General features: G+C 44.7%; 1 protein-coding gene and 2 non-coding genes across 4 annotated transcripts in view; all 3 read right to left on the bottom strand.

Annotated features, from left to right (window-relative positions):
* LOC128890337 (nuclear pore complex protein Nup88) overlaps positions 1-26194 on the bottom strand; it is a 53874-nt gene extending 27680 nt beyond the window's left edge. For both annotated transcript variants that reach the window (XM_054148740.1, XM_054148739.1), the window contains exon 1: positions 25929-26194. In XM_054148740.1, the coding sequence (XP_054004715.1) occupies positions 25929-26126 (198 nt within the window). In that variant the 5' untranslated portion in view covers positions 26127-26194. The remainder of the gene's footprint in view (positions 1-25928) is intronic.
* Positions 26195-26820: 626 nt separating this feature from the next.
* Trnat-agu (transfer RNA threonine (anticodon AGU)) lies at positions 26821-26894 on the bottom strand. Its single transcript has one exon. It is a non-coding gene; the product is annotated as a tRNA-Thr (tRNA).
* Positions 26895-27334: 440 nt separating this feature from the next.
* Trnan-guu (transfer RNA asparagine (anticodon GUU)) lies at positions 27335-27408 on the bottom strand. The gene has a single exon. It is a non-coding gene; the product is annotated as a tRNA-Asn (tRNA).
* Positions 27409-27679: the final 271 nt, after the last annotated feature.

Below are 27679 nucleotides of genomic sequence, written 5' to 3'. Positions count from 1 at the left end.
ATACCATTAGATATTATATAATCAAACATTTGTAATAGAACTTCATTTTACAATCCCTCTAAAATTTACCGATCCTCCCGGATTTGTAACGTCTCATCTTCAAAACTAATTTATTTAGTTGCTCAGTGAATATTCTCCTCACCCATTTACTCAGCGCCTGACTCGTTAAAATTGAGAACAGGACCACAATCATCAGCGAATACTAAAAGTGTATACAATGTATTTGTTATTTAGTTGGTCGCATTTGCGGTTCGATCTCTCATCGGATTCCTTTTCATGGCCCATTCTTCTCGTTCCCCGCCAGAGGGACGCGGATGCTAATGGTTTAATTGAATTCCGATTATCCAAAGACGGTTCTTCGTCCCCAATGCCGGTTCCAGGATTCTGTTGTGCTATGAATCAAAAGCAGGGCTCGCCTGCGACTGACGTAATTATTGAGATCCCGATTTCGCGAGGATATCTCGGTCCTCTTTCTTTGCTCCGCGGTCGAATGGCAGCCGCATTAAAATATTAATGATTCCTCGTATCGGAAACAGACTTCGGAGAACGACCCTCGCGACATAAATCACTCCCGGTCGCTTGATTCTCTTCCTCCCCTTTTCTAATTGCTTCTGTCGAAGATATACGTTTGACGGAGAAAGAACACGAGCTTCTTACTCCGAGTCACTCTTTAAAATCAAGGGTACTCTCTCTTGTACGTTTGGTTATTCATAGAATTATAAATTTATACTTCTGATGCAACTGATTGTTTTTTATGTATCTTGATGTGTAAACCATATTTTGATTTGATTTTTCATGTCACGCCAGCAAGAAGCTTCAAGGAAACGTGCATTTTTCGAAAAGTTGCGATGTCGTAAGTTTATCTCGTGTAATCGTCAATAAACTTTGATATCCTTCCAAAAGGACCGACAATATGTAAAGAGATGTATCTGCTTTTTCTCAGAAAATGGTTGATGCGTCATCTTTACATCAATTGTAACGAATCCGACTCAAGCCAGTCCGTTCTCTAATACGAGACGTGAAAACGAACGGGAGTGCAGGGAGTGCGAATTGGTCGAGAGTTATCGAGGAGACGATGCAATATGGCATATGGGGCCGATATCGAGAAAGGTTCACCTGTTGCATCCGGAATGATGGGGTTGGGGCCACGAGGGTTACGGTTCGAAGGCCATTCAGGAGTTCGGGGTAGAAACGACCCTCGATCGGTCGTGTAGTGGCCAGCGAGTGGCTATATCTCTTCTTCGTAACGTAATCGGGCTACCTTTACTTCGTCTTCCGCCAAGACGCCGCAATCGCTTTAAAGAGGACCTTCCGCATCCTGAAATATCATCTCTTTAACATTCGAGAGGTTTAATCGTATTATTTTCGAGTGGTCAAGACACAGGAAAATGCCAGTGAGAAAAAGGATGCTCCTGGAACGGAGCATTCGAGACCGTCGATCCCGAGTCAGGTCTTTTGTCGACAGAGAGGCAGGACGGAAAGTAGCGTGGGTGGATTCCTGTGGGATTGTCGGAACGACGCTGGAATGCTTTATGAGGGACTGACCGGCGCCTTACGGCCGGGGCAATGATCCATTATTCCACAAACTGAATTACCACGCTGCGTCAAACAATTCTTCCTCTTGGCTGTGGCGTCCGTGCTACATATTTCTTCTATGGCGATCTTTCGATAAATGTAGCGTACTATGAACTACCTGATTGTGTCCACATTGATTGCAAAATATACAACAGTTTGTGTAAAAAAAAGTATTCTACACTATTGTCTAGGGCAAATGTCATCAAGACAGTTTCCCTCGAAAACTACACTAATAGAATTTTTTTTTCATTATTTCCATACGAATTCTAGTCCAAGTTAACCTTAAAAATTAAATTACGTTAGTACGAGGAAAAAAATAATTCAGGTCTAAAAGGGTTAACTGTTCGGTATTCGAGCACAACTTTTGCTGGGAGGATTGAAGTCTAGCGCGCAGAAAACAGACGACACACATATATTTAGAGCCACGGATCTTTGATAAGAAACTGCATTGTGATTCCACTCGCCTGCCGTCTGCTAACGATCCTCTACTCGCGCCGAGCGAGGAAACCCTTTTTCCTCTCTCTCGTCCTCTCTTCGGCGGCAGGACCCTCTTTATCTAGAACCCTCGTTCTCATTTCTCTCGACTTCTTAGCCAATACCCCACAATTAGCTTATCCTGTTAAACTCCGACCTCTCCTGCCTCGTTGAATTCGTTAAAATTAACCTTTCTGGCAGACACCAGGTTCGACGTAAACCGCAACGACGTTCCGGGCCAGCTCTTATTTCGTCTCTCGCCGGAAAAGAGTGCTAACTACGAGAGCCGCTAAGTGAAAAGGGTTATCCTCCGAAAGTTCCGTCGGGCGAGATCGCTTTTCCGTGTTAGGTGTCGAAAGGGCAATTTCGTTTCCACGTGGAATCAGATGAATGCGTAATTTCTCGATGCCTAGACATGCCTTGTCAATTGTAAACAAAATGAGAAGCGAACGAGAAGAAGTCGAACGAGACGTCGGAAATGGGAAAGGAAGTAATTTATCTATCGCGAATCCAAGAGTCGATAATTCAAAGCAGGGAGACAGCGAGGTATCAATTCGTCTGTATAGGAACACACGCTGGGATATATCCACACTTCTCTCGGTGATGGTTCGCCAAATCCCTATAGACTTTCCTAGCTACCGTTGGCTTCCATGTAGGAACCCATTATCAAAATAGGCTCATTTCTTTCTCAGCCCTGTCTCCACCCTCTTATTGGAATTTCTTTCTTTCCTCCGTAGTTATTCCTGTTCGCCCCTTCGTTCCTGTTCGCGCGAATCTCCAAAGAATTAGGTTGATCAATCGTCCTATTAATAATGGAGGAAAGTGGAGACGTCTCTGTCGATTGCTGGCGATAATAGATACGGTGAATTCGGTTTTTCGGGCGGCGAAAGTCGCGTGAAATGATTCATGTTCGTTCAGGAAACGATGAGCCTTCGAAATTTATGGAAACGTGCGGTGGGTGATGAGTGTTGGACCATTAGAGATGTACGATTCGTTTACGTCGTTAATTACAGTGTTTCTGTTATCGAAACAAAAATTAAGATAACACGATAGCGTCCAGTCTCAATTCAGTTGAACGCAAATATTAGTTCTGGGTATAACAAGGATAACAATAAAAAAAAAATATAAATGAAATCTTTGATCACGTTCACCGTACATTTTGAACCTTGCACTGAGTGATTTTTAACCAGAAAAAATTCAACGATATCGAACACGTAAAATCGGTACTAGATGAATCTTTTAAATCGAAACTTGGAAGATTTTTAAAAGATGTAATCAAGACGACAACTAAAAGATGGAAAAAGGTTATAGAAAAAGGATCGTTCATATCTTGAACAGACTTCGAGTTGTACGTTAATACATTAAGGAAACAAATCAGCCAGGAAACTACCCAAAGCCTGTTCCTCGAAACGTCACTCGTTGTTCACAATCTCGCCTAATACGTCAACGTGGGTATCCGAAATAAAAAATTCGGGTAAGCGAGTCTCCCCAATCGTCGCTTTATACTCGAGGCTTAGATTAAGTCCGCTAAGAAAAATTTATCCCGACCCCCCTTCGAGGAGGTGGAAAAAAGAAAGCCAGCAATATGGCCGTTGTCCTGGCTCGAATCTCTCGCAAGCGATATCCTGGTTTTGCGAGAGGGATAGCCGCCCTGGGGTCCAGGGAGAGTGCGAGGGGTTGCAGGAGCGACGAGGGGCTCTCTTCCATACGTAGGTAACTCAATTTAGATCGAGTGACGGACATTTGTTACCGTGGCTCGACTCTACGGTATATCCTCTCCCAAGGCACTGGCTGTTTTTATTTCCTATTATTTATCTAGATAAATAAGTCAGATCCGACCCCCGAGTCCCAAGCTCCTCCATTATCGACACCGAATTCTAGAGACTTATTAATGGCTCGTTACAATCGATAGTACCTACCATTTAACACGTTTACTGCCAGACTAAAACTCGCGAAAATTCCTACGGAGTTAAAATATTGTCTCGAGACTATTGAAGATTAGATAATTTAATATTAGACCTGGTATTTAATTTTTTAATCTCACCCAAAGTCACGAATCCTACTCAGATATATTTTCGCTATCGCCTCACCTTCGAGATTAATTTGAATAGTTTTTCTCTAGAACTTTTAAGTGCCACCACGCGATACTTGGATCAGTCGATAAAATAAATTAGTAGCTCCTGGTCTAAGCTATATACCGCAAAATGTAACAGATGTATGTGTGTGTGCATTTTCGTGTTTTAGCAACGGAATTAACACCTATATAAGAGCCACCTAGGAATATTCGCGAATGAGGTTGAGGATGAAGACGACAGACATGAGTTACACTGGTATAATAATCATTGCAAACCGCAAATGTCCAGAGTTCCGGATCCAGTGTATATTCAGACCATACGGAGGTTACGACAACAACTGGCGAGAGGGAGAGAAGGGGTTGCATATTTGCCAAGAATTAATGTAACCGCAAAATGTTGACGCTGTTTACGATCAACTCGATACGTTCCACCCCCCGCGACGCTGCACGTTAACACGGTAATGTGCGCGTGTCATTGCAGTTGGTAATTAACCCTTCAGAGACAGGCGACGAATACTGTCGACGAGTAGGCGGGGGAGACCTGACCGAAACTGGAAACCTGTGTAAAACCGGGACGAGTTGTTATTTGTTGGAACGGTTTGAAAAGACCACCAATCCTCTCCGTTCATCGTTAACACTGAACGCAACGGTACTTTACATATACCTATTACGGCACGAAAAATAAGGCATTTCATGATTCCCTTGCGAAATAGATGTTGATTTGTTAAAAGAAATTCAGAACTATTTGCAGTCTAAATTTTCTGATTTCAGGACGGTTCTTTCGAGTCTCACTCGACATAGGATAACAAAGAGTTAACTTATTAAAAGAAGCTTGATATTAAAATACGTTCTTTCCAAGGATCAGACAAAGGTTAAAAGGTCCCTGATGGGCTTCCTCCCTTCCGTAAAAATTGGAATCTCGATGAAATATAAATATTCGAGCGTTACAGGGAATGTTAAGAGATCAAACAAAGGGGTATTGGGCGGCATCTTCGGCGATATTTCTCGTAGTACAATGTCGCGCAAGGTATGGGGGCTCGATTCTCAAAAAGTTCGCTCCCGAAGACCGGAAGGCCCTCGATGGGAAAGGGCCGAGAACAGAAAAGGGGCAGCCTCATTGTTTCCGCGGTGTAAAAGGTGGGCTAACAGCTAACAGTCCTGGCGCTGGTGGCATAGGAGGCAAGCACGACGATGGCAGAGGGAAGGAGGGCGGTAAAAAAGGGGTGGTTGAAATGCGGAAGGGGCCTCGAGCGATTCAGGGTGTTCCGCAAGTGTAAATGCCAAGTGAACAGTTCGAGTGAACAGCCCTTCAGTACTCGCGGTGGCTCTCGACCTTTATAATCCGAGCATAATTACTGGGCGGGCAGTATAGCGCCTCCTCCGCGTTCCAACCACTACCATCAGCAGAACCACCAGCCGCTGCCATACACGAGAGATTAATTGTTATTAATTATTTTCCCGCGGCGGGTAATTGCGTCATCGCCGGCAGCGCTGCTAGCCGACGGTAACTAGCAACGACGTCGGCTTCGCCGTTTAACAATGAAGCCAACCGCGTCCTTTTCAGGCCTGGCCGGAAGCGGACGCTTGAAAACTGCAACCCGTACCAACCTGCATGGCTCCCTACGCCGCGTACTTCCGGTTAGATTCTTTCAACGGTGCACTCTCGGACACCGACGGTTCAACCCTCGTTCAACCGCTCGTTTTTCACCTTATTCTCTTTCCGTTAACCACCAGCTCTACCGTGAAATCTTATTCGAGAATTAGCGAGTATCCAAGCGTAATTACTGCTTTACTCGGTCGCTATTGGGACCAATAACACGACGAATTTAGAGTATTCGGGGAATTTCGAACGAATTGATGCGATTAAAGTTTCTATTGTCTGTGTGTAAGGGTGAAAGGAAGATGCGACTGAAAGAATAGACGAGTTTAGATTTTAACACAAAAACAATCCTTGAAGTGTAAACATCCCCTATAAAATGCAACATGACAAGATCTTATTAACAATTCTACTTTGATTTCTATCCGAAGAAATAAGCACTGCGTTAAGTTATCACGTTGACCGTTTCCTCGTCTGACACTAATCGTCTGTGGCATCGTCCAGCTACCTGGGGGTGATCGATGTGGTGGTGTTTTCGTTACCTTCGGAAGGACACGACTTCCAAGGGAGCGAGAGCGTAGTTAGGTCGAAGTGGGGTAAGAAAGCTACGTTATTTGCGATTGAAGCGGGTACCATATCCCGAGCATGTCCTTTAGCGAATTGCTGGACCGACGTTGCTGTAAAGGGACCGAACAGGACGAATTTAAGAGTACTCGGGGCATCGTAGGGTATAATTTATTTGCCCACCAGCTTTTTTCTAGCTTCGCGTCTTACCAAAGAAAGCGATAAGGGACATTTCTGTAAAAAACGTGGGTGAAGAAATTTGTCCGAAGAAATTTAAATGAATACTTCAAGTTTCCAAATGAATTTTTAATTGAAATTATATACACGTGTGAAGTTTATTCATGTAGTTCATTCGATACGGAGCTTTTCACGAAATTGACAACGTCGAAGAATTCGCACTTAAAGGGAGGTTGAATCGAAGACAAAACAAAGGAAAGAGACGACGGTTGACATCGATCTGTTTGCACGTTTGATTTGGAAGCAAAGGAGGGAGTCTTTTTCCCTGCAGGCTTGTTCGGGCAAATCCTGCCACCTAGGCAGGCGTGCATAAGCTTAAGCCCGTACGTAAATGCGCGTGGCCGGAGAACTCTAGAGCACAGGGGGTGGAATTTGCTCTGTGGAACGAACAAGAGAGAAAGAGAATCAGAGGGAGATCGTCGAGAGTCACATGCATGGGCCGAAGAAAGAGCGGGAACCAGACAAGGGGGGTGGGGGGTTGGTCGACCGAGGCTGTCCGCAATTAAAATAATTCCCTTTCTGCTCGCAGCCGAGCGGAAAGAACTTACCAGCACCCTCTCGCGGGTACCCCCGGGGTGCTACCCTCTTCCTCTTTCTTCCTCGGCCAGCATCCACTTCCTCTTATTCCCTCTCCACCCACCGTCATCCCCTGGCGTAGCACTGGTAAGCACAGCTATTTTAATTGTGTCGTCCTCTGCCAGGATGACCAGTCCGCACGGGACGGTGCGGAATGAACGCACCCTCCGCGGACCCGTTCCTCGAAAACCTCGAGTATGTGGCCACGTTACTATGCTTTACTCGCGAGAATTACTGACGGCCGGAGGGGAGTGGACAATGAAAGACCGGTGCAATCTTCCTGGCACACGGGGAAAGAGGATTTTGAACACCTTGTACTCCATGACACCGTTGTTCAGATTTCTGGATACACGAATTGTTGGATACAAGGATTTCGAACACCTTGTACTCCGTGACATCCCCTAATGTCGTTGTTTCACGCTTCATCGATAAGAAAAACCCCGAGAACCCTCGTTGCCCCGACTCGACACACTTTGACCCTAAAGCACAGAGTCCAAGGTATAGAATATTTGTTCCCGATACCTTTCTTTCAAGCTTCATCGATAAGAAAAAGCCCGAGAACCCTCGACTTAGCACGCTTTAGCTAAATCCCCTAACTCTTTGGCGAGCACCGCTGTTATTCCATCTACGCTGTTATTCCTACCCTAGCGGAAAATCTAAATTGGTAACGATGAAATTGAAAGAAACTTGCGAGATTCTCCGGATAGTTGTCATCAAAACGACGAGTTCACCCGGACGAAAGAGGGTGGGGTGGCTGTTATCTGCACGGTACGCGAGGACAAAACCCCCAAGACCAGACTGATGTCTCCTTTCGTGGCTGGCTCCGCAGAAAGATTTTCTCGCGTCGAAAATCACGCTCTTCTTTCAACCCGAAGAAGCTACTGAATACAGGAGTGCATACCGCTATAATTCCGGCTGGCTTCATCCTCTCCTTCTCGACGCACGACACAAGGAGGGCACCGCCTCGTTGATCTCGCCACGGCGCCACCAAGCTAAGAAACGCGAGAAGCTGCGAAGCGATGTGCGTCACGTTGATCTCGGCGAGCACCACGGCCGGTGAATGAAATGCCCCGTTGTGAAACGCGAACCAACGTTTGCGGCCGCTTTTGAGGAGGTTAACCGAGGGCTTCGCTCGGATTAATTTCAACCGTAGCGGGCGTTCGCAACAGCCGTCTGAGCGATAAACCTTTCGCGCATCGCTCAACCCAGTCTATAGGCCTCGGCAACGAGACCAACGTCTCGTGTTCGTACTTCTTTCTCGTCCAGGTTGCTCTTTTGAGATACCGTTGTCTCATTCCAGAGGGAAGCATTCCTTGGAAACGGGGGATTCGTTTTACACCGACAGCTTTGAGGTGCACTGTCGCCTGCGCTAATTTGTCTCCCGATTTTAAAGTATCATTGATGATGGCTAAGGGCCGTGCGCCCCGAATCCTTTCCGAATTCAATTCAAACGACGCCTAGTGCGATCACCACGCGTCCAGGGATTCATCCTTAATCCCTCGTCATCGATACTCTAGATCAGTGCCGATTAGTTAAACGAGGTAAAAATTATCAGCAGGACGATTACAATTTGTTCGTGAGCCAAAAATCTTTGGCACCTTTCTATACTGTCATCAAGCGTTTGGTCTTCGAGTTTTCTTGCTCCGTTTCGCGTGAAACTTTGAAAATCGGAATGTCTCATGGCATTGTAGCTGGTCGTAGGCGAGTGCGCACGTGGAGCGAAGAGAGTCGCTGCCGGCTCGTTACGCACCAATTAAATGTGTGCAGCCTGGCTGCCAAAGATATTAGAGTTATCCGAGCGAGTGGCCGGTCGAGCAAAAATAAGTAATTAGAAATACCGCATGGATAATATACGCTGCAATTAAGGCCGAAAGAGGGCCACCTAGCAGCCGCGAAAGCAGCTCTACCTCCACCCTGGTTTCTGTTTCCCCACCCTAGGAGTCTCTTGCAGAGCTGGTGGTGCCGTGCAAAGGGGGGTGGAGCCTCAACCGGATGCGGATTCATAATTAAACACGCCCTTAAAACAAAATCATTACGGCTGTGTCGACTCTGGCTGGCTTCCACTCCCTCTTCCGCTCATCCCCTTATCGCGTATCTCTATCTTTTCTTCCCTCTGTGTACGTTTCTCCATCTCTCTCTCTCTCTCTCTCTACACACCCTCTCGACGTTCTTGTAGACGAGTGGCATGACCAAGAACGAAAAAAGACGCAGCAAAGGGATGACTTGAGGTGGGTTCGTCGATATCCTCCACGATTCTACGCTTCAGCTTCCATTTACGCAAATACGTGCTTATGGGATCGCGTATGGCGACAAAGGCTTCGTTGCTTGGGATCCTGTGCATTCGTGCACTTATTCACTTAGCTCGCGAGTCCTCTTTTCGTAAAGCATATTACTGTCTGTTGCACCGCCACGTGCATCCTTCTCCACCCTTAGGGGCGGCCTATCGCTTTAGAGGATCTCGAAAGAATTAGGCTGCTGCCTAAGTTCTCTGTGGCTCTTCTACAAATTCGATTTTTGGAAACTTACACTTCAAAGGCACCGGGGACGTTGAACCCTTACCCTACGATTCACTCTAAGACCGTACGTGAAACCATATTTTATAGTCAAGTATAAAGTCCCTTGTGCATGTTCACACGATTTGTCTGAGTCGTGTTTTTCATGTTCGACTCGAGCTAAGATAGATTTCAATGGTATACTCGAGTATTTAGGGTGGGAACGGGGAAAAAGTAATGCGAAACGTAGAATTAGAGTTGTATGCTTTCAAGAATTAAACATAGGGCTGGTTTTGTGACGATTTGGGGATCATGGTACCATCGTTGCCATGAGTGGTGGAATTATCTATCATTAGAAGGTCTAGTGTGGGCTCTATGAGTTCGAAGTTCACCGAATGGAGAATATCTTGGCCATCGAGCTATCCTATAATCGAAACCCTGTTTTGGAGACCCGAGTAAGGAGCGAATTCCTGTAACCAACATCTCCAAAGCATTTGGAAGACGGTTTGATTGAAGAATGGGGCAGCATTCCACTGGGAACTATTCCCAAGTTGTACGAATCAATTCCAAGGAAGGAAGCTGAATTACTCCGTCTGCAATCTCATGCAGCCGGAGTGAATGAAGCATTACTGAACATTTTTGCAACTATCTGGAGGTAGCTCGAAGAATTCAAAGAAAGTTCGTATGTAGTTTAATGGTCGCTGTATACTTTAGAAATCAGCATTCGATCCCAAGTGTTTGTATCTGCTAACGAGGGTACGGTTTCGTGGAACAACGAAGGCAGGAAGAAATCGGTCAAGCAGCAAAAAAGCTACGCGTTAGTATTCGCCTGCCCCAATAGTAAATTTCTCCCCTCCTACGGCACGCATGTTACATACTCGTCCGACTGTCGAGCAAGTGGATTCAGCGAGTCGTACAAAACGCCGGACTAGCACCTCGAAACGAGTTCCGTCTCCGTGGCGGGCGAGGATTGAAGGGGAACGCCAGGACACTGGTGGTGGAGGTACCGTTCTCGGTCCCGTCGTATGCTCGGAGGGTGGAAGCTAGTTCCGCACACCTCCCTGCGGTGGAGGATGGGGGGTTGGGCATGCGAACCTACCCGAGGCATCCCGGGATTCGAACTGGTTCCACCCACAAAGTCCATCGCGCCGGTCCGGCCGCCCCGCGAGGAGCTTTTCCTATTTTCTCATACCAGCTATAACCAGGGAAATCCTACCTCCACCCTTCGACGTCATCCTCCTCTCCGGCGGCATCGGCCAGTCATCGAGTGGCTCCCGTGGATTCGTTAAGGAATTAAGGATACATGCGCAGCAACTTTGGAACAGAGCCTGCTCAGGGTTCGTCAGCATTGCGGGTACCCTTTCTTTGTATGCTATTTGTACGAGGATGATATATCGATATTATGCGGCTTTTCCTCCTCCTTGCTGCGGGGATTACAATGGTCAACAGCGAATCTCAGATCTATTCTAACACACATCCTATTACGAGCTTGAAAATATTCTTCGGTAAAATTCAGGATTCCACTTCGTAATTCATTTGAGACCTACTCTATACACATTATACACTGTCAATATTCATACTACGCAAGAAACCACACTGTCTAGATATCCCGATAATAAAGCTATTTTAACCACAGATGAAGACCTTAAGACAGCAGCTTCTGGTAAGAAATCTTTACAAAATCAATATTCCCAGGAGATAAAATAAAAAGCATCCGAAGGATTTATTATTCTAACATAACAAATCGTGTTGTAACAGATGAATTCTATTGGGAATCATCTACGTGATAAAATGTTCACACGTGCTATCGCAAGTTTCCAAATGTCAATGCTGGACAACTTGGAAAATGATTATGTATGGATGTATAATAACGATTTAGAAAATGGTTATCCATAATGGAGAATTCCACTCCATGTTGGTACTTTGATTTCAAACGGTAGAACAAGACAAAGACGAAGAAAGGGCTCCAAGCAGTTCGAAGTAAAGATTTGGCGAACGTGATCATCCGCCGCTGTATAGTACAGCCGTTGACACCGATATTGTTGTTACCGTGAATTATACATAAAGGGGCCACTGCATGCAGACGTACTTATTTGTAAACTTTCCGACAGGACTTCGAGAAACTGCTCAGACATTTAATTACTTTCCCAGTAAAACTGCAGCCCCGACTCAACGGCGCTACGAAAGTGAAGCAAACTGTCCGTAATTTCGCAAGGGTCCCGGTGTCACGTCGTCCATTTATTACTCAACTTATTGTCAGACGGAAAGGAAACAAAGGCGCAATAAGACCAAGAAGAACCGGGCAGAAGTTAGAAATGTGCAGCGGAAAAAGGCGAAAACCAACGAAATGAAACGTTCGCAAACGAGTCACGATCCCCTAATTAGGGGGCTAAATACCGCTGACGTTTTTTGCCGTTGCAATATTATCATATTTAGTATGCGCACTTAGGAAGCCGGCTTAAATAAGCCCTGGGACCTCCGGAGTGCGGAAGCTCCGAGTGAGAGCACGAAGTCTAATAAGTTCCACTGGTCGAGCTGCATGGCGGACTGCATGTCGTATTTCTGCAAGAGTATTAGGCTGCTCCTTCACGTACTCGCGCTTTCTCCAATTATCCGTTAAGATCGAATTGTTCTTTAAGGGTTTAACACCTCGTTGCTTTTTTTTTTATTAGGCTTCACTGATAAGAAACAAAAGTTGAATATAAAAGTCTCCGTAATGAAAGAGACCAGAGTGAGGACTTGAAGTACACAGTCTTGATGAACCGAATACGAAGGGAGGGTTTGGTTGTTGGAATGGTCACTATTTTGATTTAGCTAGTAGAACAAAAAATGGACAATAGTTCAGTGGAGAATCTGGAGAGAGTGGTATTCTATATTATTTGTGCTTTGTTAAAAAGAAAATCCTAATTTATGAAAAATCCTTTACGGATGTGTATCGCAATTCATAATTCTAATCAGCAAATTCTTATCAGTCGTGCACCCCCGCGATATTCGAAGACTCACAGCAACGCGGTTCACCCCTCGCATCGGCGTTCGATTCGTAGCACTCGGGCATTGAAGTCTCCTATCTGTCTCAATTATTTCCACTCCTTCCATAGACTTCACATCTAAGCAATCACAATATCGAATTTACAATCCGTACCATCCCATAAGGTAACCAAATGACGGAATAACAACGAATTTCTATCGAGCGATTACTCGAATTCGAAACCGCGGCGTAATTCACTTTTGCGAGTTAACAATTTAAGGACAGCGGAGAAATCGCGACTTTACGGCCGAGTCGGTGATTTTCAGGAAGTCACGATTCCAATAAGGTGGTCTAGATGTGATTTGATGGCGCGAAGGCGGCTAAAAGTTTCGACTCCGCGGAGAGAGGAAGAGGAATGGCGAAAAAGACGGGATAGGAAGAAGCAGCCTAAGAGAGGCTCTAATTTACCAGGACGCAGGGACTTTGCGTCTGAGACTGAAGCTAACTGCTAATTTAAGGGTTAATTCCTTAGGAGACAAGTTGGCAGAGTTACGACGAAAATATTCATGGCATTATGCATACGCTTAGGCGGACGCCGAGTGGCGCTAATAAAAATTAAAAAGTCTAATTGCGAAAGGTCGTCGTTGCGGAATTAAGACTTCTATCAATTTCTTTCGCTAACGCTGCTCTATCCTGCGTAAAGTAAAACGAACGTCATTCGCGCGTATTGTATTTAAAAAAAAAAACATAGAAAAATATTTTAGATTTTATTCGATAACAAAATCGTTGAAGAAGATGAAAGTTGATGCAATTACGAAAGCGATTATTCTGGGCATCCCGGAGTCAGAGCCGTGGCAATCAGTCGTGCACACGCGTTTCCTGGCACCCCATTTAAATTGAAACTGAGATTGATACAACATCCCCTTAAATCGAAAGCACGCCTCATCCCCGATACTTAAATCGTCCTCCGTCTGTACCGTCGCTTCCTTAATTCGATTTTCAACAGGAAAGACAACGGCCACTGCAATCTCCTACCGTGACTTTCACTCCTCCTCCAGCCTGTATCCGATTCGTTCGAATATTGAATTCCCGACCGAACACATGGAACGGAAACGACGGAACGGGATCTCTCGCGTAGGTACAAATGGCACGCTGGGGTGGTGTTACGATGAAATATGCTCACCCCTTCCGTACAAACGCGATCTGCACTTTTCACTCTCAGCCCTCAGGGCCCCAAGAAGGAGCCAATGGTATCTAAATCACTTCAAATCGAATATATACACTTCCGTAGTACGGATTTCAACTTCATATTCCGTTGTCTAGAGTTCCTCGTGGTATGACTTCGAAGAAACCACCCATGGGCTGTTCAGCCGCACTTGAAATTTTTTTTTATTAGCGTAGTTAGGTATTGCATCGAACGAAGACATCGCTTCCTTCGTGGGAACCTTAGTTCTAAGTCGGTTCTAATTCTAAGTGTTCGAGTGTATCCTCTCCACCAAATAATTATTGAAGTTTTATTAATTCTTCTGTTCAGCAATCCTTGAAATTTCGTTTCGAGTATGCGTGGCGAGTTTAAAGACCGCCTGGCGACATTTGCACTTTGCAGCTTCCACGGAGGCTGTGGATGTCAGGGTTTCCGCGTCTGTGACGAACAGACAAGCGGTGCGAGGGTGGAAGGACCTGACAGCAGGCTGACAGTCAGATTTGTACATTTTAAGTACCGAGTCCTCTCCCCTCGCGCGATAAATAACACTGTAACTTTTCTGCGAGAGTGATAATTAAATCGAGACGATTCGGGCGTCCAGTGAGGCCTTTCTTGCTCCAAAAAAAATATTACTTTATAGTTAAAGCACTAGACGAATAATTCTCGTCCGTGATCTGTTACAGTTCGCCAAGCAAACAATTCTATCGTGCTATCTTTCACCCTTGAATACAACAGCTGGATTCTCGGGGGACGCGAAAAATATTTCCGGCGTTAACATTCTCAGCTGATGAAGGCAGAAGTATTCGAAGGTAATTCCCAAAGGGCCATCGTTTGTTCGCGACGATAAGTCGACTCCTGAATCGTTGTCGTTAAAGGGCTACGGGCCGACGGTATTCTTCGCTCCAGCGCTTGTGTCGGCGGATCACGTTCGCCTGGGCCACGAGGATTGTAAAAATAAAGGAAATTTATTCGCGTAATTTTAGTGGGTGCCAGAGGAGAACGTGTGTCGGGGCGTCCCCGGCTGTTCGGGCCCGCCCCCGAACAGACAACGAAGCACCCGATGCCGGGGGTTGCACTGGAGAGTGGCAATATAGTTTCCCTAATGGCGTTTAAAAAAATTTTAAAAAGACGATATTAAGAATGTGACTACGGCGGAAAGGAGCCCGAGGAAGGAACTCGAGGTGGAGAGGTTGGGCAACCGGTGGACGAAGAGGAAAGTACATGGGCGAGGGTGAGACCAGGTTTCGCAGAGGGTGGTAGGTTGAGGAGAGGTACTCCAGGGGGGTAGTACGAGCCTGGTTAATCGCCGTAAGACAACCGGAGAAATGAGCGAACAGTAACGCGGGGTTGAGTCGGTTCCTTCTTTTCTCGGCTTGGGGTGGGTGGGGCTGGGGTGGAATTTAAAGGAGTGTCGAGTGTCGGGGCAGGGGGAGAAAAAAACGCGAAGAAATTAAAGATGAACCTTCAGTGAAATGGGGCGTGAGTTTATAAGGACCCTCCGTTTTCGAGACACCCAAGCTACTTCCTTTGCGTTTTATGTCCGAGGCGAGTGCCATCTCGTCGGCTCGATCGAGCCAGCTTGGAAATAAAACGCGTTCGTATTGTTGTTATCCCTGGAAACACGACTAGGGGATCGCGACGTGTACTCAAAGTCAGAGAAATTGAGCTAGAAGCGACAAATCGAGTCTCGTGGCGATCACTGATTTATTATTTATTCACTGTGGTTGTGGTCTTCCTCGAATCGGCGATTGACGTTCTTCTTTTTTTTTTAATTATTTCAAGTAAGGTCACGTCGCCTCACAAGATTATTAACGACCACGTGAATGGTTAAGATTTGATTGCAATTTATCCAACGGCTATGTTTCTATTTGGTAGGTTGGAATAATATCATCGGTGAACGTTTTTTTGAATACTCGATTCCAAGAGCAAACAAAATAAATTCGTTAATCATTCGTCAACGCGAGCGATTGCTTAATTCCAATCGGACGACTCGAATTCATCGTTCGTTTGCAGCGGTTGCTATAGCAGTGTTTGCCAGCAGCAGTCACCCTCCAAGTGGAGGCAGTACCTTCTGAATACAAAATATCAATCAGCTGGCACGGGAGGGCTGCGCGAGAAAAATACTCGGTAATTACGACAAGCTCCCTTTACTATCCTCCGACCCCCAATCACCGTTACCTCGATTACTTTCCGAAGATGGAGACGTCGATTTCCTTTAAAAGTTTCGCCTCGAACGTGAAACGTTCTTTCTCTTTGAGTGTCGTTTTAATTTTATAGAAACCTAATGCAATCGAAGAATTTTCACTAAGGAAATCTAAACAAGCCTAGACAGAATTCGTGAATTTTGGTCTGGTTGTAACTCAATAAAAAATTATTAAAAACGTTACATCACATAGTTTTCAATTGTATAGGAGCAAACTTTATCTTTGTAAATATTTTCACGAGTATTTGTCTGGCACTCAAAGTATTGAATAAAAATATCACCACCAGCTCATCAAGTCTTCTCGATTAAATAAATTATATCGCCAGTGTATTAAATCATTGGCTCCGTTGGTGGATGCCGTCGAAAAGACGAAACTCATTTCCGCGGTATCGTCGTCCGTTGCGGGAAGCATACAATATTCCGGTCGTAAGTTTCGGAGGCCATTTTCCTTTCCACGCATCCTGGTCGTCCCCTTCGAGGTCAGAAAATCCACGTTCCAGCGTACAAGGGGGCGCGGTATTATAACGAATCCTCGCGGAAATTAAAGGAAGGACCTTTATGTATTCTCTCGAGAATTCATACGTAGCCGGTTAATTACGAAATTCAAATTAACACAAAAAATGGGAGATCTGGAGGGGTGTTGGGGGGTGGTCGGAGGGTGGCCGACGTTTTTTAAGGATCTCCCTTTTTAAGGCTACGGGCTCGCCTACTTATTACGTTTCTCGGTAGCTCCGCTGGCAGTCTGGCAGTCGGTTATTTACCTACTCGAGGTTTTAATTACCTACCCCCTAGCTCTACACCGGACAGAAAAGTAATCTTGGAAGTATGTGAAAGCGAGCACAGAATTTACGTAACGGACGTTAGGAACAAAGTAGGTATATTGGCCTTAGCCAAGCACTTTTCTTCGTTAGCATGAAATAACGTCTGTAGAAATAATAACAATTCCGCCGTATTACGAGGCTGCCGGTGCAACACTTGAATTTTTTTAGACGAATTCGTATAATTTCACGATTACACTGGCGGCCAAAACTTTGTAATCACTGCGCGAATTGAGAGAAACGGAATGCTTTCAAGAAAAAAATTGCGGAAGTTATAGTTTGTCAAAGGATTAACGAAGAACACGTTCTACGTTCTTTCTTTCTTTTTTTTTTTTTAGCGTGCTAGCGTCTCTTTCATTCGATCGTTTCGATCCCTCGAGGAACGCCAGATGCATCGGAAGTTTCGCGGTACGAGTTGTATCGACATTACGGGCATCGTAAAAAGTTATAGTTACATTATAATAAGCCGCGGGGGTGAGAAGACGGGCGAACAAACGAAAACGACTCAACTCGTGTTTATATATGGATGTAAATTCCTTGGAAATGCGCGAAAGGGCGCCAGGAGTCAGCGATTTATCGGGATGTAAAGGAGAAAGTCCTGATTATTGGTACGTTTAAGGGCTCGTAACGTCGAGGCGAAACGACTTCGAAAACCTTGCGAAACTGTGGCCTTTCTGATCCTTGGAAACTGTTCCACGCGAACGTTTTGTTCGCTAATAAAAAGTACCAGCCACGGGTAGGCTACACCGATCCGTATTATCAGGAAGATTAAATTTAGCTCTCTCTCTCTCTCTCTCTCTCTCTGTTTGGATCTATCATACATTAGCATGAGCGTCTCTAAAATTCGCTAAGGTGTCAAGAATAAAACTGATCAACGCGGTAAGAAATAAAAATACCGTCATACCATTTGTAAATTCCCCGAAGCAGCGAGCGAATGGCTCTTATGGACCCTTCGGTTCGTGAAAAGTGTTCGAAAAAAAATCCAACGCGGTCTGTCTCGCCAGGTTTTATTTATAAACATTAAAAACGACGCGTCGCTCAGCGGAACACTCAATTTATCGCCAAACCAGCGAAAATACATATTTAAATTGCCGGTTTAGTGAATGTCCTCGTCGAATGCGTGAATTATGTTCTGTCATTATGTTCCGTTGCCGCGGGTACGAATATTTCGGCACGGTTTTTTACGAAGAGCGGTGAAAGCGTCGCTGCATCCCCCTCGCGGCAAAAAAATATGTGCTCGACAATTTTTTTTTGCGTTTTTTTTTTTTTTTTTCAGAATCCTCTGCCATCCCTCGTACGTTTCTACGGACGCGTGTTATCGCGATCGTAACGACGGGGGACCAGCGGAGTACGCATCGGACGTGCGTTGCGACGATTTTGGAAAATAAAGTTTATCGCCTTCGCGGCCTCGCAGCACTCCACATAATGGGTTGTCTGCTCGAAAATGTGAAAAGTATTACATCGTTGCTCGTAGATTTCAACGTAATTTTTATGGAGTCGCGTCGACTCGATGCGTTCGCGAATACGATGGGGGCGCGTTTCGGGAACGAATCTACGACCTCAAATGCCGATGCATTATTTAGATATTTCAGGTTTTAGTCGTAGTTTTTCGTGGTTGATACGAACTGAGTGTAATTTCGATGAAATACTCCCAAGTTTCGCCGGGATCGTACCTGATTCCTTCGTGGGAGCTTGACCCTTTAAGAGTGCGTTACTTGAACGGTCGAGTTTGAAAGAATTCATATCATCTTTTAGACAAGACGAAACTTTTTTATATTTACAGTTTATCCATATGACGTTTAGTTTCGAAAATAAACATTGAAAACTTAGAAGTTCTTTTTTCTGAAATTCACTTATATTTTCAAATGTGATTTTTATTTTTGAAACCGAACGTCGTATGAATAAATTGTAAACACAAAAGAGGTTCGTCTTGTCACTATATATAAGGGGATATTATTTTAATAATTGATTTGGTGAATTGAAATATTTTTCTGAGCCTTTGTTAAAGGGCTAACGATTATTCTCGGAATGGTTTGAAAGATACATGCGAGTTCAAGAGTACCGAAGAGGCTACTTATTGAAAGCATTCCCAGCTTCCCTCTCGATGCGATTGGTGTGTCGAACGCGTGATGGTTAAATACGGTGGCGCAACAATGAAATAAAATTGGAGTGGCTGAAGGAAAAACGGCGTGAAGAAACGAGCCAGCGAACGGCTGGGTGAGCAACGTCTGGCTTGGCCCTCGAGCAGTAAATCCAGAAACGGTGTTACGGGGCGGCCCCCGGGAGATAATGCGCAATCATTTCGGAATGGAAATTAAAATCAGATGATGAATCCTAACGATGCCGTTTATTATTTTAATTTTCCGCGAAGGCCGCGCCAACGTGGGCTAGCAACGGCTCCTACAGACGTCTCCGGCGCACTGGTAACTCGAGTTCGAGACACTAAATTACCTTCCTATTAGCCGTATAATTACAAGATGGCCCCGGTAATTTCCGTTTATTCCGACTTCGTCTCGCCGAACGGGGCTTTATATTACGCGCTATAAGCTCCTGCCGCCTAAAAGGAACGCGCGTCTCGAATTTTCCTTATCGTCCTCGTTAAGCGCGATTTTCATTGGGAATTACGCGTCGACGGACATCAATACCAAGGTGGAAAGTCGAACGCAGTAGGTCTGATGAGCAGAATTTTTATGCGTTTATAAGGAATTTATTATAGCAAGGAACTGCAGAATTTTCAGGGCTAGATAGCTTCGATATTGAAGCTCTCTCAGGATGTCTGTTATATTCTCGTGTGTTCTTCAGAATGTGACCCTCAGGAAGTCCTGACTACATGGAATAATATGCACGAAAGCTTCGAATCTAAAATGACGCAAGTATTTTCCCCATTTAAAAGAAAATGACACATCTCCTCGTCTACTACTCTAATAGCATGGTCAGCCAAATCCTACACGAAACACCTCCCTTCCTTGTGCAGGCGCGGGTCTTAAAGGTGGGAAACTTTGAAATACCCCGAGAAAGGCGTCTGATTGTGTACGGTTAGGTAAGTGACTAATTAACATTACAACTACCCGTTAGGAATCTCTAGCTGTCGAGGCAGCATTGCTGATGTTCCGGCGTTGTTTGTAGCCGCGTAATTTAAGTGTGCCACCGAAGACATGGTTTCGCCATGCGACGCCGGGCATTATCATGGTAATTTGTTAGAAACAAACATTATAATTCCAGGGTGGGGAGGAAGCGAGGCTGAGACCGCGACGGTAGTCTTGGGTTGAAGAGGAAAGGCTGTCCGCGGAGGTGGCGAGACTGAAGAAAAGTGGGAGGCGTTGGGGTTGGCGCTTTGGTAGGAACGGGCAAGGGTTAAGACTTGGTACCCAAGTTTAAAGGCGTAAGATCTACCGTGTTTTGGACAGTGTCCATTGTTTCAGGGTGATTTATTAGAGACGGCGTCGCTGGCTTCGCCCGACGCGGCGAAGACCAAGCTAAGATGGTGCTCTATGCCACATAACGGTGGCGGGATTTATATCCTGGTCCACAACCAAAACGCCATTATATCCTGGCTGTCCCGGAACCCCTTCTCGCTGCGAGGATAGCTAGACTCGAAGATCCTCCCCGGAATCGTCCTTGTATTTGATTCGGAACAATAAACTTCGGACTGATATTGCTGGACAATATGAAAAAGTTTCCTCTTATCACTCTCTATACGGCAATATTATTCTAATAATTGACTCAACAAACATAAACATTTCTCTGAGCCTAAATTTCGAGGGTATACATATACGCCCTTTGCCAACGGTTAATAAAACGATTGTCCATCAACATATGTGACGTAGATTGGTCAATTACCGAGGGCTAACTTCCTCCATTGCTTCCGCGATAGCGAGAATAGTTTACTCCCGCCATTCTAGTATATTTGCCCATATAAATACCTGTTGCAGCCTGCAGTTTCACTTCGGTTCAAAGTTCGTAGCCGATACTAATATCGGGTAACCCTGCTATACATTTTCAACTGTTTTACAACAAGACGATACATCAAACATTCGCCGCGACTCTAATACTCAATATTAAACGAGAGTAAAATAAACATAAAGCAAAAGGATCTGTTCGTAGCAGTTCGAAAATTCCCGAAATCTTTGGTCGAAGAAAGTCAAAGCGGGACAGGACCCTGGAGGGCAGAGAAGTGGGTGCGAGAAAGAGAAACAGGCTGAACGTGCGCCTTCAAGCTGAGAGCGAGTAGTAGGGGGATGAACTCAAGCAGCCACTACTAAAATTCGTGCTGCTGTGCCACTTCCTGCGCGAGGTAGGACCGTGGAATTATTAGATATGCAACCACGACGGCTGGCCTCCTACCGGCATTATTAAACTTAGTTATGAATGCCCATTAAAACTGTAAAGGAAATGCATTAGCCTGCCAAGGTATTCTAGGGCTGACAAAGCCACCCCCCGCGGAACGTGAGCCACTTCGCCTACGCGCTTCGACCCTCGTTCGTTGGAAAACTCCATCGGATATCTGAGGCAATCGAGTAACCACCATGTTTCTTTTGTCGTTGACTGAACATGGATTTTTAAATAATCACTAGGTCGAAGAATAAGAAATCCTTGTGATATTAGAAAAGACGATCTTAATTAGACGAAACCCTACACAATTTTTAAAAGACATTTCTCAACTCGCTTAAAGTGAAGGGTGGAGTAGATGAGAGGAGAATAGATGATCTCAATTTTTCCTCGACGAAACCGTAAATTTGAAGAAAACATTTTCCAAGCCACTGAAAGTGGGGGTAGAGTACCGCAGTTGAATCGGACATCCCCCATTGACAAGAGTAAACGAAGTAAACGACCCCTGCTCGCGAAGATTCCGCGATACTGCATAAAGGATAGACCGAAGTCTCCAAGAAGCCTCCTGAAGGGGTTATTAGCGCGGAATTATTGTCATTGTGGGAGTTGCAGCCCTTTCACCGCTCATAGACTATACACGCGGCGATAATAGAGAATACGCGAGGATGGGGATGTTGCGTGCACGCTTAGTTCCTTCCGAGACGAAGGGCGTTTCGTATTTTAACGGGCAGCATCGACAATAGACCGCGTTGTTCTCATACACGACTTCCAGAGGGAGATAAAGACGCTAGTCTTGGGCGAGAGGTACATTCGTACATTGTTGTAGATTAGAAGCATACTCTAACACGAGCCATCTTCAAGAGCTTCGATGCAAACATACCCAGAAATCAATGTCGCCATTCATTGAAATCTAACAAGAGTTATAGCTCAATAAAATAAAAGAAGATACGAACAAGATAGAGTACATCCTACTCTCCTTCTTTTAGGGTTGCGTTCCTCTTTCTACCCTAATTCTAGACCCGCGACGCTGCAGGGGACCCCGATGCGCGATGGACAGAGAAAGAAGCCGCGACACGGGAGAAAATGTATCCGTGGTGGAACGAAATATGCATGCCAGAAGGGAGAAAAACAGAGAAAGGGTATGAGCTGGCCCATGTCTACCACAAAAGCCATTGTCCGCCACTTACTGCATTCGTCGAGGCTTCCTCTCGCTCTGGCAGCTCTGTCCACAGCGCACGCAGGCTCCCGTGCTACCAATGTAAAACACTTTCCGTGAATTTTATTGCCGCGGGTACCTAGTCGTACACATCCACGTACAGGACCACCTAATTCGCGTCCAGAAACTGACGGGACCATCCTTCGCGTTTGCTTATACGCACGTCGCGAATACACGTGGTGCAAGGGAAACATTTATCGCGATTGCGTCGTACTCGATTCTCTGTACGTTCTTCTGTAGGATGATACACACGTGAAACGATTGTGCTTTTTTAAACAAGGATCACTATCGATACCAAGCATCCTAGGATGAAGTTTGAGGAACGTTAATGAATAGGTTAAATAGAAGTACAGGAATGGGTAGCAAAAAATAAGATAATCAAGTACTACTACTCTTTGCAGTCTATTGCTTCCTAAGACTTAATATCAAAGGGTAGCATTGATTTTTCGAAAAAGGGATTTGAAGTTCGATAGACGAACCACTGATTCCAGTAACGAAGAATTAAAGTTCCATTAGTATTATCTCTTCATTTCCCCAAAATATGCGTCGTACAGTTACGAACCGGATAAGAAATAATATTTTTCGTAAATCCAACCGTGAAATCCAGTACGATCCCGCGATCGTCGGATCAGAGTTTGTCGTTCCAGGATGCAGGAAGTGATTGCGCGTTGAAGTCGACAACCAAGACCCAGAAGAAGTCCTGTTATCTTGACAACAGGAGCGGGCGATTCGTTAGAGCGGCGGTAAATTCGCGAATTAAAGAACTTATTCCATTTGGGCAGCCAAAGGGGTGTGAACGCTTCCTCGTTCGTATTATCTCGCGTCGAGCGAGAAGAACAAAAAGGGTGCGCAGGTGGAGAGGGTGGGTTGGCTGGCAGAAAGGCCAGGACGAACGACGGGAGGGAATAACCTGTACGAACGGGGAAGGAAGACGGAGGGAGAGAACAGAGAAAGGGACAGAGAGGACACGTTTAGACGTTCGTTCCGCTGGTAACAAAGATAACTCTATGCAATAAAAATGATTCAAAGTTTCCCGGGGCGGATGGTGGTTCCGATGGCGGAGCGGTTGACAATAGCGCGTCTTTGTCTCCACCCCACACCCCGATGCTACCTCGCTGCCTCTTTCGCCCACCTCGTCGCCCCCTTCTACTGTACCTCGTCCGTATCCTGCGACACCTATCTTCCGGTTTAAAGTCCCACCGTGCGCGCCAGGGAGGAACCTCGCTAACTTTTATTATTTACGACCGATATTTCAGTCGGCCAACGCGCGTGCACATAGCGGCCGTAAAGTGGCCCTTGGCGTTACCAGCGATTGTTCAATTCAATTGACTCTTAGAAAAAGTTCGAAAAACTCCCCGCGGACGCGGACACTTCCGTGGACGATCGTCCTGATTCGCGCTACCAGGCTGGTTGCTGCTGATTCGGGTCTTATCAACTCTAAACCGCCTAGGTTCGGTAAGATATGCGCCCCTATAGGCTAGGGATAGTTCACTTAGGTCACCCACCATGTGAGAACCTACAGAACCTTCGAATTTGACAATGTAACGAAATGAAAATCTCGAGAATCGATGACGTCAATGCGATGGGGCCATAAATAATAATAACTGTGAGCTACTTGCAGAAATGCAGTTTCGAGATATTCTTGTGACCATTTTTACTACGATTACACGTGATAAATTGATTATAATAAAAAAAAAAGTGACTGTAGGACTCTAGAAACTGATAATTTTGTACTTTTTGGTATTGAATAGTCCGGAAAACTGACAAAATTCGGTCCTACATGTAGTGCTTTGTTGTTCAGTTAGAATATGAGTGTCTCTGAACTGTGAATCGTAAACCGTTTGCATATTTTGATAAGAAAGAACAGGAAGACTAAAAGCACCGAGTTGAATAAGTACCAGGAGTTCGAAGCATCCTATCCCACTATTTTCGATATCGACAGCGGAAAGAAGAACTAAAATTCCATGAAAGACCGCGAAGATTACAGGGTAGCTAGTTCTCGGTACGTTCCCGTTATCAAATCAATGGTCGAGCAAGCGATGATCGGTCCCTGAAGGGTGAGAGGACAGGACCGCCCCCAAGGTAGGGTAGACTCTTTATCTACCTAGCTACGAATACCCATACGTAACCCGGTGAAGGGTCTGAATTTGCATTTTATTCGCAGTTGTGGACCGCGGGTCCGTGGGTAACGTTCCTCCTCGGTACGGACATTTATTTTAATTAAATTACTCCGGAGCGTCGAACAACCCATTTCCTATAAATTATCCCCTCACCGGTCTTTTGGTCTCTGGCGTGCACGCGCGCGCGCGCGCGCCTGGCCAGGCATTAATGTACCCGCTGATCCCACGGTACCATTGAAATGAAATAAAAGCACAAGCGAGAACGAAACGTTCTGCCCATTCTCAACGCTCGCGAGTCCGCCATGCCGCTTCCCTTTCATTTACCACGTAATCATTTTCCACTAGCGCGCGTATGTATCTACACCGATTAACCCGCGGGACGGGTTCTGTATATATTGGTATCGCGGCCCATAATTTCACCCGGGGTTTAATCGTCCCGAATCAATTGTTCACTCGAGAAAACGCTCGAGCGGTAATCGTCGTTAAGCGAACACACCGCGCAGTGGTAATGGCCCTGGTTATCGAGGAACTTCTCCTTAACGAAGGTCGGAATGCCATTATCGTTTCTATACAACGGTTAACGCCTTGGGAGTTAACTATCGGGTTGACGAAAATTTCATGATTCTTTTGGATACTCCAATTTGGATAGAACCGTGGAGTAAACGTTGGCTTTATATTTGTTTCAAAAATTTGAGTAAGATACTTGGAGGTCACACCTGGAAGCCTCTATTTAAAATTTGGTTTCTCTACATTAACCCTTTCAACTTGGCTGTTTTCTACTTTCATTGTATTTATTTCTCATTAAGAAATGAATTGTATTGAATTAGGGATGGCTATAAGTCAAAGGCTATAGCCAGATACGAAGCGCAAATGATATTCATGTTTTTAATATATGGTCTTGTGAGTATGAATTGTAATTTGGCCAATGACAACCTGATATATTCACTGGGTCATGCATGTCTCAATAAGGTTGGAAGGGTTAAAGCTCATACAATGGTTTAGATACATTTAACACATACTGTGAAGAAAGACAGTTGTAAAAATCATGGTCAAAATGACCACTAACAAAAATCACAGATATAAAATGTGGATAATAGCGAAATTAAAAAACTTACCATGATTTCTATCTCCTCAAACGAATTATTATACCGTCTTATTATCTATACTCGTGTATTACATATGATTTCGAGAACGTTATCAATAAGACGCCACTCGATTATTTATCAATGTATGTACACAAACGGAGCACCTACAACTTTAATTAACAGATAAACTACAGCGATAAATTTCCATTTTTAATACCGCGCGCACTCGTAATACAGAAATGGAGTACGAACGTTTGCGCGGGTTTTCGCGCACCGTTGTCGAGGTTAGGTTCCAAGCAACGAAATGTACACGAAGCCACGCTGTATTCGCGTTTGTAATTTACAGGTCAACGACAGATAGAATTGCATAATCGTTTATAAAGCTTAATTGCATACCTGATAAGAAACGTCTCCTCCAATTTTACCATGCGTGGCAGCAACGTTTAACGTCAGCACAGAGTAATCTTCAGCGTCCCATACATATAACACGTTGTCACGTATTTCTAAGATGTTCCGAGTGTCCTTTATGTTCTTTGGCAAATGCTTCTTCAATTCCTCGACCAAACTGCTTTCGATTAAACGTAGTGGATCCATTTTGGAGCGAAACAGGGTTATAACAACACGCAACGAGTTTACCGATGACAACAACGAAGTTCAGCGACAGGAATGGTGACGCGCAGGGCAGCCAACTTCGTAAAATTGAAGAGGTGTGGCGGCACTGTCCGGTACGCACTTCACTCTACTGGATACCTTTTGGCGGAACTTTCCTTCGATGCTGTGCGCTCTGAATTTATTTAGAAGAAAGAATTGTTTATTCGAAGTGGCAGTCCAGGAGACTTCTCGCAGATCTATTGTGAGTAACGTATCGCCATGCAACAAATAATTTGTAATTATATTTACTAAAAGTACTGCGCGACGAAGCGCGTCGATTCCAAAATGTCGTTGCAGTCAGAGCAATTTGATTCTCAATACTTTGTACGAGCAAAGAATGTATGTCCCGCGTTGATTAAACATCCTTTTAATCAAGGATTATTCGTTAATTTCTTGAATTCGTATTACGTTTAGTGATATTTCATTTACGATCTCCCTCGACGACAAATGTCGAATAGAATTCGATGTACGAATACAATCGAGTATTACTAATAAAGCCAAATGACCATAGGTGGCGTAGTTAGGATTTGCATAGCGATACAATTTCGTTAGGTGTGCGAGTTAGATCGTATTTTTGCATAAAAAAAGTAACTTCAAAAGAGATAGAGAGAAAAAACAATTATTTTTCGTATCTTGAAGGCCCCGGAGGGATTCGAACCCTCGATCTCCTGTTTACTAGACAGGCGCTTTAACCAACTAAGCCACGGCGCCGATGAGAAATTCCGCTTTATATACATTTCATATCCACGTAACCACTAACTAATAATTTACATTTTTTTTCTTTCAGGATAACATTCTAGTTTAAAATTATTTTTAAACTCCTCGAAAATAATAAAAATTAGGGCACAACTATGGCTAAAGTTTGCACGAATTTATTCTTGCATCGTTGTCCTGGATTGTTGTTATTACTTTTTGCATTTTAATCTCAGAGGGCAGTATGCAATTTATTTTTCAAATGAAGGGTTTCGAATTCGATAAATGTATCCAGATTGATTCCAGTGATAAAGAAATTGAAATTCTATCATTAATTCTTCCTTTTCCCAAAAAATATACGTCGTATGGTCAGGAATTAGAGATGAAATAATTCTTTATGTAAATATAGGAAGTTTAGTTGATAGATATGTTTGAGAGTTTAAAGAACAAAATTAAATCGCCCCCGGGTGGGCTCGAACCACCAACCTTTCGGTTAACAGCCGAACGCGCTAGCCGATTGCGCCACGGAGGCGTTGTGTCTCCAGACTGCTTATAAGAGTAATAGTATTGGATTATCTTTTTTTTGCTCAACCATCTCGTTCCTGTAGTTCTGTTTAATATTTAATCCATCTATGGGACAGCGTTCCTCAAATTTTGTCCAAGCTGGGCTCCTCGGTCAGCTAGAAGTCATTCGAATAACTAATTGTTGACGATAGAGTTTCTGCTGGCGCAGTTTCTGGTGAAACGTTTAGAAATTACTGAAAAATATGGATCGAACAGATGCGTAGAACTAAGAGTGCCTT

Source organism: Hylaeus anthracinus, unplaced genomic scaffold (assembly GCF_026225885.1).
Source record: "Hylaeus anthracinus isolate JK02 unplaced genomic scaffold, UHH_iyHylAnth1.0_haploid 12000, whole genome shotgun sequence".
In the NCBI taxonomy this organism is placed as follows: domain Eukaryota; kingdom Metazoa; phylum Arthropoda; class Insecta; order Hymenoptera; family Colletidae; genus Hylaeus; species Hylaeus anthracinus.
This window is presented reverse-complemented; position numbering and strand designations above follow the sequence as displayed.